At 42.5% G+C, this 19487-nt stretch overlaps 1 protein-coding gene across 1 annotated transcript; it reads right to left on the bottom strand.

Moving 5' to 3' along the window:
* Window positions 1–9611: 9611 nt before the first annotated feature.
* On the bottom strand, window positions 9612–11103 carry LOC113003563 (piggyBac transposable element-derived protein 4-like). The gene has a single exon (XM_026133512.2). It carries the CDS (start codon window positions 10746–10748, stop codon window positions 9612–9614), a length of 1137 nt encoding a protein of 378 aa, XP_025989297.2. The 5' UTR covers window positions 10749–11103.
* Between the last annotated feature and the right edge of the window lie 8384 nt (window positions 11104–19487).

Raw genomic sequence — 19487 nt, 5'->3', positions numbered from 1 at the left:
CGTCGGTGTATTCACCACCTTGGGCCATGGAAGGGCACTGGAGGCGCTCGACGCGGACTCTCAGTTGGCCGAGCTCTGCCTCCAGCTTAGCCTTTTCCTTGGCCCATTTGGCCCTGGCTTTCTTTAGGGCCGCACTTTCCTCCCGTTGGAGTCGCGCTTCATTACTCTCCCCTTGCCTGGCCACGATGGCGGTCAGGCCAGCCGTCAGTTCCGTGTAAGCGGTCCATAGGTCCCTCTTGATGGGACCTTGGATGTTGCCGGACCGCTCTACGGACTTGGCTATCATGCCCAAACTATTGGACATGACAGCCGCCACCGCAGCCAGGGGCTGTGCCTCCAGTTCCTCTGCGCGCTCGAGGGCTTCATTTTGCGCCCTCGTGGCTCGCCCAGAGGTGGGCTTGACCTCAGGGTTTGTGATTGCCCTGTGGTCTTTCTTTAATTGTTTGGCCTTTTCGGCTTCCGCCTTCTGTGCCAGGGCCTGGGCCGTAAATTGCCCCTTATGGGAGGGGTCTTTGGCGGGTCTCCCGCGTCCTCTCTTCGTCGGACCTTCATCCGACTCGGTCGACGAAGAGATGTAATATGCGGGAGCCGTCTTCTTATGTGCCCTCTTAGTTCCCCGTCCCACCGACTCTACATCGGAGTCCACATCCATATGGATGGGCGCCCCGGCAGGTGTCGGTGAGGGCGGCAGGGAGGGTCTTTCCCTGTTTCCCTGGCTTGGCCCGGGAGTACTTCTCGGCTCGAGGCGGGTTTCATCCGGCCGGCAGTTATCGGGTTTAGCGCCCTTACTGCAGGCCGGGCCCGGCCTCGAGCCAGTGAGGCGTGCCTTCTCCCCTTGGGGAGGAAGTCCTCCAGTGTAACTTGGAGCTTCCTGGTCTCCTCCTTTTTGTGGGGGGGTTCCCCGGGGAACTGGACGGGCTGAAAAGCTCCAGCCCTCCAGTCCCCCCAGAGGGTCCCCTCGCGTGTTTAGTGGCATCTCTCCCTTCTGCGGGAGAGATGTCTCCTTTCAATAGGTCAGGAGAGGACGAAGATCTCGTCCCTCCCGATCCAGCACACAAGCGGGCGCCCTTGGGCGTACCGCTTTTTCCTGCCTCGTTTTTAATTTCATGATTCATTTTTGTTTGATCCCACTCCCCGTGACGGCTGGACCGACCGGCGTATCTCCCACCCCGCCGAAACATGACCGGTACGGGTGCCCCCGGTACTCCGGGGTGGTCGGCGTTTTTTCGCAGGCCCTGGGGATGTGACATCCAGGGCACGGGCCTCCAGCCCCCTACACACCCATACGGAGGAGCCATCAAGGGCTCGCCCCGTATGGGCTTTCAGGGGTCCCCCGCCTCCGACAGCGGGGGCACCGTCACGGGTGGCGCCACCCGGGGGCCCCACGGACGGGTCGGGCAACGGAAGCGACGCCCCTTCCGCACCCTAGCCGCCGTGGCGACCAGCACGTCCACCCAGGGGGGTGACAACTCCCCTGGGGGGACAAGACTCCGGCCCGGCACCCGCTTCGGAAGGGACGCCGTCGCGGAATGCCGGGCCAGCCAACACCGCCCCCGGGGCCCCCCCTCAGAATACTTCCGAGCGGCCCCCGGGGCCAGTCCAGCCCGCAACCTCGGGGAGGGTTTCCCACGAGGAACGCGCTGGACCGTCCTCCACCGCTCCGACCCTGACCCGGAATAAATCCGGGCGGCCCGGAGACGGCCCAGCCCGCTGGGTCCGGTGAACCGGGGTCCCAGCGGCCCGTCTCGTCCGATTGGTGGCGGCGGGGAGTTCCGTTCCGGGACAAGTCCCTTCACAGAGACTCCTCGCCGCTGTCCGCACGCGCCCTCGGCCCTGCCTCGGAAAAGTCCGAGCGGCCCGAGGGCCGCCCCGACCCGATGCATCGGGGAGAGTTTCCACGATGCACGCGCCGGGACACCCCCGCCGCTCCGACCCTGCCCTGGAATACGTCCAGGCGGCCCGGAACGGCCCAGCCCGGCGGGATTGGCAGCGCCAAAACCCGCCGGCCCGTCCTTCCCGGAGGGACTGGCTCTCCCCGTGCCAGGACGCGAGCCGTGAGAACGACACCGTCCCCAGACACAGGGATTACCAGCCCCTCTCCTTCCCGTGCCCGCCGCGCCCGGAGACGCCTTGGGCAAGGCATTTGTCTTCGGTTTGGAGACAAATGCCTTCCACGTGACCTCTTGGCCCCCATCCCCGAGTACATTCGGGGATGGAGTTCACCCTCTCACCACGTTGAGGTGGGTCACATCGAGAGGGTGTTTCCGACGACCTTGTCAATTCCGACGTGTCCAATGTCATCGTGACATGTTCTGATTACATTTGTTTCCATTGATTTCGGGACATAGAATAACAATTTTTTATTTTTATCCTTCCGATAAACAAGTCCGTCGCGCAGTTCAAAATATTTTATATCACCTTTCTCAAGTTTCTCGCGAATTTTGAGAATTTCGTCGTCTCGGTCCTGACAGATAGATAACGTTCGCTCAAATGTGTTACCTTCTAATACTAACACGCTATAACATCTACTAAGCGCGTCGACATGTGCCATTCGCTTTCCCGGCCTATGAACTATTTCGTAATTATAGTTTTGCAAGAACAAGGCCCAACGTGATATTCGCGGATTTACATCTTTTTTATTTAAAGTAAGGCGGAAGCTATCGCAATCAGTGATTATTTTAAATTTCTGTCCAGCCAGATAGATGTGAAATCTTTTCAATGCGTATACGACAGCAAGGCACTCAAGCTCGAAGCTGTGGTACTTGGATTCAGCGGGGGTGGTTCGTTGGCTCCAAAAGGAAATAGGCTTCCACGAGTTATCGTTTTTTTTTGAAGCAAGATACCGCCAAATCCACTCGCACTCGCGTCACAATGTAACTCAGTCTCCGCCCGCGGTGAATAAATTGCTAGCACTGGTCTGCTCGCTAAGTTACGTTTTAATGTCTCAAACGCCTCGCCCTCGATAACACCAAAAGTAAATTTATCATTCTTTTTTATTAGGTCATATAGTGGTTTTGCTAATAATGAGAAACCGGGAACAAATTTTCGAAAATAGCTCGCAAGACCAATGAAGCGATGCACCTCTTTTACATTTCTCGGAAGTGGATAGTCTAGAATAGCTTCAATATTTTCATCGCTCGGTCGTATTCCATGCTCGTTAACACAATAGCCCAAGTACTTTATTTCAGTTTGAGCAAAATAACATTTATCTAAACGAAATTGCAAATGATTTTTTCCAGCAAGCTCAAATAACTGATAAAATTGCGATATGCTCTTCTAAATTTTTCGTAGCGATCAAAATATCGTCAAGGTACAGTAGTATCTTATGCTCTCTGATTAGCTTTTCGAACGCCGTGTGAACGAAGCGCTGAAACGCGTGGCGCATTGGTCAATCCGAAGGGCATTCTCAGATACTCGTACTGTCCCACGGGTGTCACAAACGAAGTGAATTTTATTGACGCTTCATGCATTTTCACATGATAAAATCCATTCATCAGATCTAATACGGAAAATAATTTTTTATCTTTTAACTGATCAATATTATCGTCAATTAATTCGGTTGGAAAATTATCGCGTATTGTAATTTTATTCAGTTCTCGAAAATCAACGCACAGCCTAATATCGCCAGTTTTTTTTCTTACTAATACTATTGGGCTCGCATACGGCGAATTGCTCGGGCGGATAATTCCCTTTTGCGACAACTCGTCTAATATTTTTTGTAACGCCTCTTTGTCTGCGAACGATAATCTGCGAGGACGCGAACTTATCGGTTGCTCATGTTTTAAAGTGATATTCATCTCGAAATCGGGCCCGCATTTCTCGGCTCGAAAATTCCGAAGATAACAAGAATCATACACGTTTTGAATTTCTTTAATTTTATCATAACCTATCGCAGGATTAATTTGCAACTCGCACGGTGGATTATCGGGACGCTCGTCAGCTACGACACTCAATATTTGATTAACGCTTGTCTCCTCAACGTTTTCGATTTCGATAATTTCTCCGAGTGTAATACGTAACAACGCACAATTCGTAAAATCTCTACCTAAAAGCACTTTATACGCTATGGTATTATCAGGTACAGTATAAAATTTTATTTTTGTACACACGCCTTTTATTTCGACATCACCATAAAAAATACTTAAAATTTCAAGTGGCGAATTATTAATTCCGCAAAACTGACTAGTATCTTCGTCTGCCGGACAACAATTTTCGCTACCGACAACGCTATTTCGAATGATACTTATCGGTGAACCCGAGTCAATCTATTGCGTCTATCACGTAAGTATTTACTTTACCGCACCTTTCGCTAGGGCTAATCTTCAACGTTACCATGTATGGCCTCGGAAGCATAACGGGCTGTATGCAATTCGTTGACGCTGTCTGCGTTGACCTCGCTCCAACTTCGGGTGCCGCTGACTACTTCCGCTCGGGACAATCTCTGGCCAGGTGATCGGGTGATCCGCATACGTAACAGGCTCTCGGTGTCGCCGACGCTGCGGACGGTCTATCCTGCGTAGTGAGTCCTGTCCTCCGATCCTTAGGACACCACGCCGGTCTCCCCCTTTCCGACGGTGCCTCTGTTCCCGAACTCGACGATCTCGCGACGTCTCTCTTCTGTTTTACGTCGCTAGGTTTCTTGCACTCAAAACGCATCTTTTCGAAACCTCCCAAGAGTTCCGATCTCGACTTGAAATTCATCATACGCGCTTGGTTCTGCAGACGCATATCGACAATGCCCTCGACAAGATAGTCAAAAAGCTCGTCTTCTGCAATGGGCACTCGGTTGGCGAGAATCACTTTCTCGTGGTAGTAGTCACAGAACGGCTCGTCCATCTTCCAGACTCGGGCCTCGAACTCTTTCCGGAGTGCCATTTTTCCTGGGCGCAAATCAAACATTTGCTTTATTTCCTCCAGAAGATCGTCGATACTTAGTGTTAAATATTCTGCTCTCGAATAGAACCAAGTGAGCGCTCGTCCTTTTAGTCTTGAGCTTATCAAAATTCTAGTCGAATGGTTGTCCAGCTCGTATGAATTTCTTAATAATTCGAGTTGATTCTTCCACCTCCAAAAGGTATTTTCTGTCGCGCTGAACTCTGGTAGAAGATCCTTGAGGCCCCGGACGCCGCCAGCCGCAGATACGGTACTGCTTGTTGCCGACGCGCTACGAGTTACCTCGCGCTCTCTGCGCAATAATTGTCTCTCTCTTTCAGATAGCTCTCTCTCCTTGCGAATTAGCTCTAACTCGCGTTGTAAGAGGTTGAGTTCCATAGGTGCAGCTCCTACACCTCCCCTGGATATAGACATAGCGTCTTCCTCGTCGGTCGGCTCGCGCCCTGCTTCCTGCGCGGCGGCCGATGTGCCTTCCTCGCACGTTACTTTATTTAACTCCTCGCCCAAAGTCGTCCAGATGTTCGGATCTTGCTCAATTAATTGTTGGATGAGTTCTGTCTTTGCCCCCTTTGTGGGCAATCCTCTGCCGCGGAGAGCCTCTTTTAATTCTGTCATTGTAAAATCGCTACCCTCTAGCGGCTTCATGGTGCTGTTCGACACTCGCGGACCGGAGCGACACGAACGGCGGTTCTCACAGAACGACAGCTGGTACTTGGATATTTTTGCTCGCAGCAAAAATATTCCGCGGGTAACTATCACAGAGCGTACAGTACCGTCACTTCACCTTCGCGCGCACGAATTACCGCGTGCCAACACTCACACACCACTACGCCGCCGAATATCGCGATAATGTAAGATTCGACATTATCACGGCGAATCCCACTTCTGAAAAGGTCTGTAGGGGCTTTTATTAAGGATGGATAGTCGGTAGGCAAATTAACGAGAGCCAGGTCGTCAGCAAAGTGTCCTTGTATTATGTACAGTGCTCGCAGGCTGCTCCGGCAGAACTGCCGAACCGCGCGTCAAAATCGGAGCTCTCTCAAAACGCGCGTAAGGGCACGACGACAATAACAAGTCAGGGCCGATCATGCGATCTCGCGGAGCCAATCACAATCTCGGAAATCACGCTGTGCTCCGCTGTACGTAGCATGATCGGCAACGGAAAATGTGCCCACGGCATCATGATCGACAATGTCGCGCTCAATAACAGAAATATGCCTACAATGTGTAACATTTTTGTATACGTAAATTACAAATAAATTAGTACGCTGGGTCCTTATGCGCCCATTTTTGTTACATTTACATAGGTATGTACATCGCTATTTTTCACGCTCTACCATCGCGCATGCGCAAGAAAATTCGACCCATTTATCATCACTGTGGTACATTCCCCCCCTCACCCCCCTCCCCCCGCCACTACCTGCGTCGAACAGCCGTAGCGATGAGTGCGGAGCTCTTATGTTTCCTTCTCTATCAATCGGTCTTTCTCCCTATCGACCTATCCTCTTTTGTCTCAAACTTTCTCCTTTTTTTTCGTTACAGGCACAGTTTACATGTATTGTATAATTTCATATTTTTGACTCACCGCCGAGCTGAGTTTACGACGCGCGACGGAATATTGTCACTTTTCCTACTAATTATAACTTTATATATATGAATAGTTCTAGAAAAAATAATTTGTGATAACATATGCCCAGCGAACACAGAATATAGCTGCAACATTGCATTGGAGCAGTGTTCTCAGATAGGACGGGATTTTCGCGCATGCGCGAGAATGTTTACGCGAAAACATCACTTAATTTCACTATTAAAAGATTCTAAAATTATGCAACATATTAAATTGATTAGACCACTTAACAAGGGTACTCATACTACTCATTAATAGCTTTACTTAATGAAAGTAAATACTTTACTGATGCTGAATCCATCGCGCATGCGCTCAAATTCCGTCCCATCTGAGAACACTGCATTGGAGTAACACATGAAGTAACAGATGTTACCTCACAATTATGTAAATGCAATTTAAAATGTTATTGGGGTATAATATAACTATTTTATGCAACTGTTATATTTTCTTATTATTTTTTTGTAATATTGAAATAACAGCAACATAACAAAACTTATATAACAAATTTTATATTTTATCTACATTGTCGTTATATAAAATGTTAAATAGTATTGCATTAGATATAACTATTACATTGAAAATATGTTTAAATTTTGAATAGCTTTCAGTAGCGCCATTTTGCGACACGCGATTCACATTTGACACTTGACTTATCCGATGTACAGTGGTGAGCTAAAAGGTTGCAACACATTTTCTTCGATGGTTTTTGGAATGTAGACTTGTTCATCGAACAGCGAACGTAATTGGGTCTTACCTATGGATCCAACCAATTACGTTCGCCGATCGATAAGCAAGTCTACATTCCAAAAACCATCGAAGAAAATGTGTTGCAACCTTTTAGCTCACGACTTTGAGCCCAAGGACTTTGATATTGTCCATGGGGAATTTTTCCAAATTGAAAAGTCACTATTCTTCTACATACTTGCAGTTCATGATTAACGTAACGTCAGGCTTAAGGTGCGATTTCACGTAGATATAATATCCAGATATTTACCATCACTCTACTGAAATTATGGAGATTTATGGGGAATTTTGGGAAATTTCGGTAGAGTAGGGGTAAATATCTGGATATTATAGCTACGTGAACTTGCACCTTTACGACCGATCCCGGCCGCTTATGACCGCATTTGACATGAGGTTAAGTAATTTAAATTCTGTACGATCATCAGTGTACGAATGATTTTTGACGATTTTAAAGAAGCGTACTGATGATTTTTACATTGGTTCAAGTATTTGTAAAGATAAATAAGCAAAGTCGATTTTTGATATAAGCAGGTGAGTAACCTAAAATAACAACTTATATCCATCATTTAATGTGTAATGTTAATATGTATCTCATATTTATGTATCATTTGTATATCAATACAGAAGAGTTAGGAAAGTATCATCAGAATGTTGAATTACCTTGCAATACTGTTTCACTTTTGGCAAATATGGATGATTATCATATTCTTACATACGCAAACTTTCAGTATCGAAATAGATTTTCCTACAATCTTTATAATACACTTACAAGAGATATGTGTCTCCATTTTAATTGTTTTACTATTTTGTGAAAAACTATTTAATATAAGCTTTATATACAATTCTACAAGGCCAGTTAAATTTTCAGCATTTATTCTGGAAAATAAAAAAGAATTTTCTAAGGAGTTCTCTAAGCAGAAGAAATGGATACATTTTTAACTACGGCAAATTTTCTCAATATGTGTAAGACGGAATACTTATAGTATAGAAAATTGTTCTTCAATGAATATTTATATTACAATTCAGGAGACTTTCTACTGAAGTTACTTGATTTGTTGCAATGATTGACTTCTGTATCAGAAACTGGTAATTTATATAAATATGTTCCAGCTAGCCTTTATAATGTCAAAATGTTAAGTGTTCTAGCTAGTTTTTACAATGATGAAGCTGAAACTGGCAGCCAGACCTAGCAGCCAGAAGACGGTCGCCAGGGGCGAATAGGGTGCTGAGTATCCCCGGAATTAAAAAACATTAAAATGCACATACATCGTACGCATACGCGTAGAGACATGAAAAAAATCACAGATACTCTATAAGTAGAGTACAAGACAATGGCAAGGTGCTCTTCCCGGGGACGGCACCCATTTTTTATTAAAAAAATAAAAATTAATTATAAACAACTTAGCAGCCACGACGTACGCATACGCACAGGGACATGAAAAAAATTAGAGACACTCTCCAAGGAGAGTACAAAACGGTGGCAAGGTGCTCTTCCCGGGGACGGCACTCATTTTTCATTAACCCTTTCGCTACGGGGCGGATCTCCGCCGCGGTACTCCCGCTGTACGGCGCGCTACACCGAAACAGTGCACGGTGCACGCAACCGATCGCAACGGTCGCATCAACGCCTTATTGTAACCTGCGTTCTTGGCTGGTGCTTTCGACGAAAAAACTTGGTTCAAAACAGAGTATTTATATAGTATTTATAATTTATTAACATGCACACTTTTAATTATTGAGATCAAATGATATTATACAATATAATAATATTATACAACATGATATAAGCGTATAATTAGAATTGATTTTAATAATGATATTGCGTGTGGTATTTTTCAAAACATGGTGTTGCGCATAGGCCAACATTACAAATCTTACATTCATATCGCGATTCCCTCCTCTTATCATTTTTAGTACAAACTACACACTTTCGCAACGGGTTCTTACGTTTTGTTGAGTCATTTGTGTACAACGACATGAAGTGCCTTCCAGTCAAGCGAAGCGGATTCGTTTGTCCTGATTTCTTTTCGATATTTTTCTTATAATTTGATAAATAATGATGTAAAAGTTGCCGAATTAACTCCAGATGAAATTTTGCCATAGAGATTTGTTTGCTGGTTTTTAATTTGTACAGGCAAAAAGCGTTCCAAACGCACATGTCGATTAAATGGAAGAAATATTTTTTATACCACTTCATGGATTTGCGTTGGGAGTGTATGGTGCTAATAACCATATCTGTTTTATCTACACTTCCCATCAAACGATTGTAGTCGACAACACACTTTGGTTTCTTTATCATTTCTTGCGTTCGGTAATGAAGTTTTGTATTAACAAATTCATGATTGTGTCAAGAAGATAGCATATATACTTCCCTCTTGTCACACCATTTCATTGCTAGTAAATGCTTAGAAGAACGGAAACTCGCTTCACCAGTATTTAATTTATCCTGGAAAATCGGCATGCCTTTTCGTCTTTTTCGGACAGTTCCACATGCGTTAGTTGCGTTTTTATGTAAAAGAGTGAAAAGTGCCGGGCTGGTATACCAATTATCCACATATAATGTGTGGCCTTTACCTAAGTAAGGTTTTAATAATTCCATGACTATATTGCCTGATTTTCCGATAAATTCATTTTCAAAGTTTACTATAGTCAGTGATCCATTATAAATAATAAAATCTTGCGCAAACCCAGAATGGGTGTCACATAAAATGAAGGATTTAATTCCAAATCTATTTCTCTTGGAAGGAATGTATTGCTTGAACGATAATCTGCCTTTGTAAAGAAGTAGACTTTCATCAATACAAAGGTTTTCGAATGGATAAAACGCCTGCTGAAAACTTTGTCGGAGCTTATCGCATATTTCCCGTATTTTATACAATTTATCAGTATCCGCAGTTACATTATTCGTATTAAAATGTAAGATTTTTAACAAATATAGAAATCTATCCCTACTCATAACTTCGCCAAAAATGTTGCTCTTCAACAATGTGTCGTTAGACCAGTACTCAGAATATGTCAGTTTTTTATTTCGCGACATTAATAATTTGACGGCGAGAAAGCAATACATCTCAGGGACAGAAGTGCTTTGATAATTTACGTTAGTAATATTCTTATCAAGGTAATTCCGATAATCGTGTGTTGTGCTGACAATGAAATTTATAAAGTTTTCAGAACAAAATAATTGAAAAAACTCTAAAATCGATGCTGAATAACTAATCGATGCTTTTATTCCCGAATGTTTGGAACTAAACTTATGAATAGTTGGCCGAAATAATTCTTTCGTCCATGTAATTTCTGTGAGATTTCTGCCAGATTCCGTTGAAGTATCTTCTTCGTGTTCAGACGTGCTGGATATGATTTGCCGAAATCTTTTACAATTTTGGGTGCATCTTTCCCGTATCAAATTTAAATTTATTTGCTCATCTTCTGACAGATCCAAAAAATTATGATTTGTGTCAATTCGTCTTTTTCTGTTATTCGACATCTTTTTGAGGGGCGGATAAAATCTGTTTATAAATAATTAATCTCAACAGAGCTACCCAAATTTGACAAACAATAAAACATACCTTTTTATTCCCGAATGTTTGGAACTAAACTGTTCTTGGAAGAAAACTTAAATTTACTATATTCCTGCAGTAAGCATTAACGTAATTCGCACAGACCGTTCGAGCCGGTATCGTAAGACTGATGATCGAGGCATTTGGTTTATTATTGAAGCCCGTAAAAAACAAATGATGCAAAACAAAAGACTCACGCGGCATGTCCAGAGTGAGATACTCTGTGCATAGCAACTGCAGGCGCTTATCATATATACAATTACGCGACATCTAGCGGGAGCGACTATAGTCGCTCGTAGTATCTCAGCGGCATCACATGGAAAGCGACTATAGTCGCCCGTAGTACCTGAGTGGCATCATATGGAGAGCGACTATAGTCGCTCATAGTAGCGAAAGGGTTAAAAAAATAAAAATTATTTTTAAACAATTTTGCAACCACGACATACGCATACGCACAGGGACATGAAAAAAATCAGAGACACTCTCCAAGGAGAGTACAAAACGGTGGCAAGGTGCTATTCCCGGGGACGGCATTCATTTTTTATTAAAAAAATAACAATTATTTTTAAACAATTTTGCAACCACGACGTACGCATACGCACAGGGACATGAAAAAAATCAGAGACACTCTCCAAGGAGAGTACAAAAAGGTGGCAAGGTGCTATTTCCGACGACGGCACTCATTTTTTATTAAAAAAATAAAAATTATTTTTAAACAATTTTGCAACCACGACATACGCATACGCACAGAGACATGAAAAAAATCAAAGACACTCTCCATGGAGAGTACAAAACGGTGGCAAGGTGCTATTCTCGGGGACGGCATTCATTTTTTATTAAAAAAATAAAAATTATTTTTAAACAATTTTGCAACCACGTCGTACGCATACGCACAGGGACATGAAAAAAATCAGAGACAGTCTCCAAGGAGAGTACAAAACGGTGGCAAGATGCTCTTCCCGAGGACGGCACTCATTTTTCATTAAAAAAATAAAAATTATTTTTAAACAATTTTGCAACCACGACATACTCATACGCACAGGGACATGAAAAAAATCAGAGACACTCTCCAAGGAGAGTACAAAACGGTGGCAAGGTGCTATTCCCGGGGACGGCATTCATTTTTTATTATAAAAATAAAAATTACTAATAAACAATTTAGCAACTAAGTCATACGCATACGCACAGGGACTTGAAAAAAATCACAGATGCTCTCTAAGTAGAGTACAAAACGGTACGATACGATGGCAATGTGATTTGCCAGGGGAGGTTCTCATTGTTCATTACAAAAGTAAAATTTATTTTTAAACAGTTTTGAATCTACAACGTAGTTATACGAACTATTTTATATAATTCGATGTGAATAATGTTAAAATTAGAGATTATCATTAATATTATTAATTATTTTATTAAACATATAATTAATTCAGGACTCTTAAAATTTAAAACAGTTAATGATTGGAAATTAGGATAATGAGAGTCAATGCGAGCAGTGCGCATTTCTATTAATATGTATTGTACAAATTATTAATTCTTCTTTTAATTTCAAATGGTGACATCTTCAGGGTGTCAATAAAAATAGAAGATTCTTAGCCGTTATCAGTCACGGAAAACCAGAAGTGGTCGAGTCACCGACGGTTTGCCAACTGAAATATATAGGAATAATATAAAAATTTTATTATTATTTTATTACAAATGAATATTAATACGAATTATATCATTAATATTATTTGTAATAATATTGCAATACAATATTATTACAAATAAATGTTAATGATATTGTATTTAATACACTGGGCAACAAAATTATCGCAACACTCATTTATATCAAAATTTCGCACAACTTCAAATAATCGTTACTTCGTTAAAAATTATCGTACTTGAAAAAATTTTTTTTTATTTTAAAGCTTAAAGTCTCTACTTTAAGATGCATTTGGCTAATTTTGAATTTCTTCTTTCCTCCTTCCGCCGTCTTTTTAAAAGTAAAGACATGTTTTGTCTCCGAACATTTGCAAAGTTTGACGCACTCCACGGAGTAGGACGAATTTTTTTCGCAAATGTCACAATAATCATCGTAAAATTTGGACTTTTCGCTGCAAATTAAAAAAAAAAGAGGTTAGTACGATTTTTTTTTGAGGAGTTAGGATGTATCAAAGTTATGTATGCATTTTGGTCAGTTACCGTCAGCATTAGCATTACCCGATGTGCACCACAGGGAGGTTGCTGGTCGGATTTCGCACATCGTATGTGTGTGTGTGTGTGTGTGCGTGTGTGTGTGTTACAGCAGAGATGAGGACCCCACGGTTCGTCACTTCCGCAGTATTTTATGACTCCAAACCCTCTCTGCTGTGTGTGTGTGTGTGTGTGTGTGTGTGTGTGTGTGTGTGTGTTACAGCAGAGATGAGGACCCCACGGTTCGTCACTTCCGCATTATTTTATGACTCCAAACCCTCTCTGCTGTGTGTGTGTGTATGTGTGTGTGTGCGCGCGCGCGTGCGCGTGTGTGTGTGTTGCATAAAAAATGTGGGTGCTCTCGCATTTAATATGAGGTATTCCCACCTCGTCTTCGAATGACTTCTTGTAAACGGTCATGCATATTAATGCATGACCTAATTGTGGCTTGAGGAATTTCGTGCCATATTTGCTGTAATATTGCTCCTAACTCCTGCAGATTTGTTGGTTGTCTCTCCACATCTCGCAATCTTCTTCCCATCATATCCCAGCCATGTTCAATGGGATTCAAATCCGGGCTCATTGCTGGATGTGGTAACACCTCGATGTTGTTTTGTTCGAGGAAGTTAAGAGCAATCCTGGCAGTGTGTGGGCGAGCGTTGTCATGCATGAGAATAAAATTGCGCCCCATTTGACGACGCATGGGTATTATGTGAGGACGCAAAATTTCTTCTACATAACGTTCTTCTGTCAATCCAGGAGATGGTATGATGACAAGATTTGTGCGTTCATGCATCGATATTCCACCCCATACCATGACAGAGCCACAACCAAACGCTCGAACAGGCTCGACGCAGTTTTCTTCAAAACGCTGTCCATTACGACGCCAAACACGTACTCTTCCATCGGAACGGAAAAGACAAAACCGTCAGTGAACAATACATTGTTCCACTTTCTCAGAATCCAATTCTGATAAGTGCGTGCATATTGCAAACGAGCACGTCTATGAGCCACAGATAACATTGGCACTCGAGCACGAGCTCGCGACCGCAAATTTCCTTCGTGCAAACGCCTCCTGATCGTTTGAGCACTAATTTGTCTGTGCGGAAGAACTGTATTTGCAATTACTCGTGCAATTCTTGTTGGATTTCGATTTGTCTCATTGATGATGCGGCGATCTTCTCTAGCTGACGTTATTCGTCTTCGACCTTGTCCTCTCCTTCGACGAAATCCGCCTGTTTCTTGATAACGAGCCCAAACTCGAGAAATGGAGGATCGATGAACACCTATTCTCCTTGCAACATAACTTTGATTTAATCCTTCTTCCAAAATAGCAATGATTTGCGCACATTGAATTTCGTTCAAACGAGGCATTGTTACGACTATCGTTTGCTTCTTGAGTGTAATGGGAATAGGTTTACGGTTTAGAGTTTTGATGTTGTACGACTATCGTTTGCTTCTTGAGTGTAATGGGAATAGGTTTACGGTTTAGAGTTTTGATGTTGTTCGTCGAAGGAGAGGACAAGGTCGAAGACGAATAACGTCAGCTAGAGAAGACAACATCGAGGTGTTACCACATCCAGCAATGAGCCCGGATTTGAATCCCATTGAACATGTCTGGGATATGATGGGAAGAAGATTGCGAGATGTGGAGAGACAACCAACAAATCTGCAGGAGTTAGGAGCAATATTACAGCAAATATGGCACGAAATTCCTCAAGCCACAATTAGGTCATGCATTAATATGCATGACCGTTTACAAGAAGTCATTCGAAGACGAGGTGGGAATACCTCATATTAAATGCGAGAGCACCCACATTTTTTATGCAACACACACACACGCGCACGCGCGCGCGCACACACACACACACACACACACACAGCAGAGAGGGTTTGGAGTCATAAAATACTGCGGAAGTGACGAATCGTGGGGTCCTCATCTCTGCTGTAACACACACACACACACACACACACACACACACACACACACAGCAGAGAGGGTTTGGAGTCATAAAATACTGCGGAAGTGACGAACCGTGGGGTCCTCATCTCTGCTGTAACACACACACACACACACACACACAGCAGAGAGGGTTTGGAGTCATAAAATACTGCGGAAGTGACGAACCGTGGGGTCCTCATCTCTGCTGTAACACACACACACACACACACACACACGATGTGCGAAATCCGACCAGCAACCTCCCTGTGGTGCACATCGGGTAATGCTAATGCTGACGGTAACTGACCAAAATGCATACATAACTTTGATACATCCTAACTCCTCAAAAAAAAAATCGTACGAACCTCTTTTTTTTTTAATTTGCAGCGAAAAGTCCAAATTTTACGATGATTATTGTGACATTTGCGAAAAAAATTCGTCCTACTCCGTGGAGTGCGTCAAACTTTGAAAATGTTCGGAGACAAAACATGTCTTTACTTTTAAAAAGACGGCGGAAGGAGGAAAGAAGAAATTCAAAATTGGCCAAATGCATCTTAAAGTAGAGACTTTAAGCTTTAAAATAAAAAAAAATTTTTTCAAGTACGATAATTTTTAACGAAGTTACGATTATTTGAAGTTGTGCGAAATTTTGATATAAATGAGTGTTGCGATAATTTTGTTGCCCAGTGTATTTTATAAATAAATGTTACACAATCTAAACAAATAATTTACCATTTCATTTTTCCCGCTACAGATTGTTGATGCTGCTGCTGCCGTTGTTGTTGTACTTGTTGCAACTGCTGTGGTTGTTATTATTAGACAAAGTTTATTTTGTAGACATAGTGTGATTTCAGTATATATATTTCGCATAAACACGGTGTCTTTTGTGAGCATAGTGTTTTCAGTATACATATTTCTCATAAACACGGTGTCTTTTGTAGACATAGTGTTTTCAGTATACATATTTCTCATAAACACGGTGTCCTTTGTAGACATAGTGTTTTCAGTATACATATTTCTCATAAACACGGTGTCTTTTGTAGACATAGTGTTTTCAGTATACATATTTCTCATAAACACGGTGTCCTTTGTAGACATAGTGTTTTCAGTATACATATTTCTCATAAACACGTTGTCCTTTGTAGACATAATGTATTCTTCCCTTTTATTTATATTATTCTTCATCAAATTTGTATTTTCATATTTATTTATTTTTTTTGTCTAGTTTTTGGCTGTGGCTTATCATTTTGTACTATTAAATGCAAAGATGCTGTAAATTCAAATATATTTATAAAATGAAATGGAGCACTTTCCTATTGTTTCAAATATTTTAAAACAGAGTTATCAATTATTGTTAATTGTTGCTCGTTATTCGATAAAATTAAATGTCGAAATTTTGTTGTTTTATTTTCCGTACGTTTGTCAGAAACTGAATTTGCTAAATAGCTTGCTATGCCTTTACGTGCCACATTCATATCGTCTTCGGTAAATTGTGTGTAGGAACCGGAAGCAATTATGTATGCCCATGTGCATACATGCACTCCACAATTTCCTCCTACATCATTATTTTTTTTTGCGAAGGAACGTCTCGTGGAATGTGTAGTGTCCATTCATTCCACGAGGTAATTCGTAGGTGTACCTGCATAATATGTATAATTGTTACATTTTCTTTCATATGTACATTTTTTTCATATTTTTCATACATATGCTGGATATAACTGTGTAAAGTAATGCCATTAAAAGTTCTGCAGGCCGACTGTATTAATGCCAAACTAAAATCTGTTTCGATTTTTTTTATTCTTTTGGTTGTTATTCTTTTAAAATTATCATTAAAAACATTCAAAAAATGTTTAATTGCAGTAATATCATGCTTTGATGATATAAATTCTGCTATAGGCAACGGTCCGACGTCTGTATTTCCTGGCAACAGCAATACAAAGTAATAAATTGTAGTTGCAGTATGAAGAAGCTTAGGCTGTGCAATAATTGAGCCAGTAGAATCCAGGTGTAAATGTCGCAATTATTCTTCCTGTCAGTCGTCTATCTGGACGACTTTCTTCTTCTTGCACCGTCTCACGCGGCATGTATATGAAATATTTCTGCAACCATAGATCTTCTAGCTTCTTTGGGATTTTTAATTAACAAACAGAAAAGTGTTCTTTCTCCATCGAAATCCTGTCAGTTTTTAGGCCTCATATTCAATTCAGAGCAGCTCTCCATTTCTATACCGTTGGACAAAAGAAATAATCTTTTACAATTAACTCTTTATTTTTTAAATATTAACTCTTGCAGGATTCGACGTTTTGCTAGCTACATTGGATCTCTGATTTCAGTCTGTCCAGCGGTGCAATATGGAATTCTACATACCAAGAGATTGGAGAGAGCAAAATTTTTAGCCCTCGCAGCTGCAGAGGAAAATTTTGAGGCCCGTATGGTCCTGCCGGAATCAATTAAAGAAGATCTATGGTGGTGGCAAGCAATCTTCGAAGACCTTTCCCAGTGTAATTTCATTCGCTCAGGTCATTTCAGCTTAGAAATTTTTACAGACGCCTCCCTAACGGGCTGGGGAGCCGTTTTGGGTGAATTTCGCACCCATGGGTTTTGGTCTGCAGAGGACAGACAAAATCACATCAATTTCTTAGAACTCCTTGCCGTCTTTCACGCTTTGAGATGTTTCGCATCTCACCTAAGAAATTGTAATCTTCTAATAAGACTAGATAACTCCACCGCTCTTTCATACATAAATCGAATGGGGTCAATTAAGTTTCCCCATCTATCAGAGCTTGCTCGCAAAATTTGGGAATGGTGCGCAGAGCGCAATTTATATATTTATGCCTCGTATATTCCATCGGTCCAGAATTTTGAAGCAGATGCGGAATCACGCGTTGTCTCAGATGAGACGGAATGGTCCTTGAGCCGAGATTCTTTCGATAAGATCGAGGTCTCTCTAGGTCCTTTCGACATCGATTTATTCGCTTTATCAATAAATGCGAAATGCCCACGATTTGTGTCCTGGTTTCCAGACCCACTAGCTTTTACAGTGGATGCATTCTCACTAAATTGGAGTGAGTTTCGCTTCTTTGCATTTCCCCCTTTCGCTTTAATTCTGCGAGTTCTTCGAAAGATCATTACGGACAGAGCGGAAAGAGTCATAGTGGTTCCCTGGTGGCCCGCTCAACCTTGGTTCCCACTGTTTATCCGTCTTATTATCGATCAACCAGTCTATCTCGAGCCGAACATTAATATCTTAACATCTCCTTTCAGGGAGATTCATCCGGCTTGGGACAGGATTACCCTGGCAGCTGCGAGATTATCCGCCAGGCCTTCATAGCCAAAGGTACACCGACATCGGCAATGGAGGTAACACTTGCGTCCATCACGCAAGCCACGAAGACTCAATACTCCAGGCCGATTAAACTTTGGTGGCTTTATTGCAAGCAAAATCAAATTGACTGCTTCTGTCCATCGCCTTCGGCAGTCCTAGAATTCTTATCAATATCAGCTACCAGTAGTCGATCCTACTCCAGCCTAAATACGGTTTGTTCGGCCGTTTCCTTAATTTCGGTGAACGAGATAGGTTCTCACCCGCTTGTAAGGAGATTCTTCAAGGGGATTGCGGCACTAAAGCCGCAACGTCCACGCTACGACTTTATCTGGGATACGGCCCCGGTAGTTACCCGCTTGGCCTCTCTATATCCCCACGACAATCTCTCACTGGAATTACTCTCAAGAAAGCTTGCAACCTTGCTCGCACTCACAACTGCTCAAAGATTGCAGACATTGGCGGCAATACAAACTTCGAATATCTCCTTTGCGGATTCTTTGGTTATTAAAATCCCAGCAAGGATCAAAACTTCCGGAGTCGGAAAATATCAACCCTTGCTTGTTTTTAAACCCTTTCTGGACAAACCGGAGCTATGCCTTTTTTCCATAGTTAAATCTTATCTGGACCGCACGCAGAGTCTCAGACAGGGAGAAGTAGATTCTCTTTTTATCTCTACTCGTCCACCGCATAAACCAGTCACTTCTCAGTCCCTGGGTCGGTGGATTAAGACCGAACTAGCAACTGCGGGCATAGATACTTCCATTTTCTCGGCCTACTCAACTCGCCATGCTTCGACCTCTCGAGCGGCCAGCAAAGGCATTAGCTTACAGGAAATCCGTAGGACTGCTGGCTGGAGCAGTTCCTCCGAAGTCTTTGCGCGCTTCTATAAGCGCCCGATAATTAGCGAACCGGCCTTTCAAGCATCTATTCTTAATCCTACATAAGAATTTTTATTAAAAATATTGTAAGCCTAAAGAAGTTCAAGTTATAACACACTCTTTCTATATCATTAAACCTTAACTAGACAAATCTGAGGCTTTAAATATCTACATGAGTTATCCATCCGGACGAGACGTTGCATAATTAATAAGTTGAACGAACTTACCTAAGTGAAGTTCGACTGTAATTATGCTGTCTCGTCCGGATGGATAACTCCCTCCCCTCCCAACCCCTCTTTCGTTGAAGATAACGCAGCGGGACGCTACTACAATTATCCATCCGGACGAG

This window comes from Solenopsis invicta, unplaced genomic scaffold (genome assembly GCF_016802725.1).
Source record: "Solenopsis invicta isolate M01_SB unplaced genomic scaffold, UNIL_Sinv_3.0 scaffold_435, whole genome shotgun sequence".
NCBI classification, from domain to species: domain Eukaryota; kingdom Metazoa; phylum Arthropoda; class Insecta; order Hymenoptera; family Formicidae; genus Solenopsis; species Solenopsis invicta.
The sequence above is the reverse complement of the archived record's forward strand: the minus strand, read 5'-3'. Positions and strand labels throughout refer to the sequence as shown.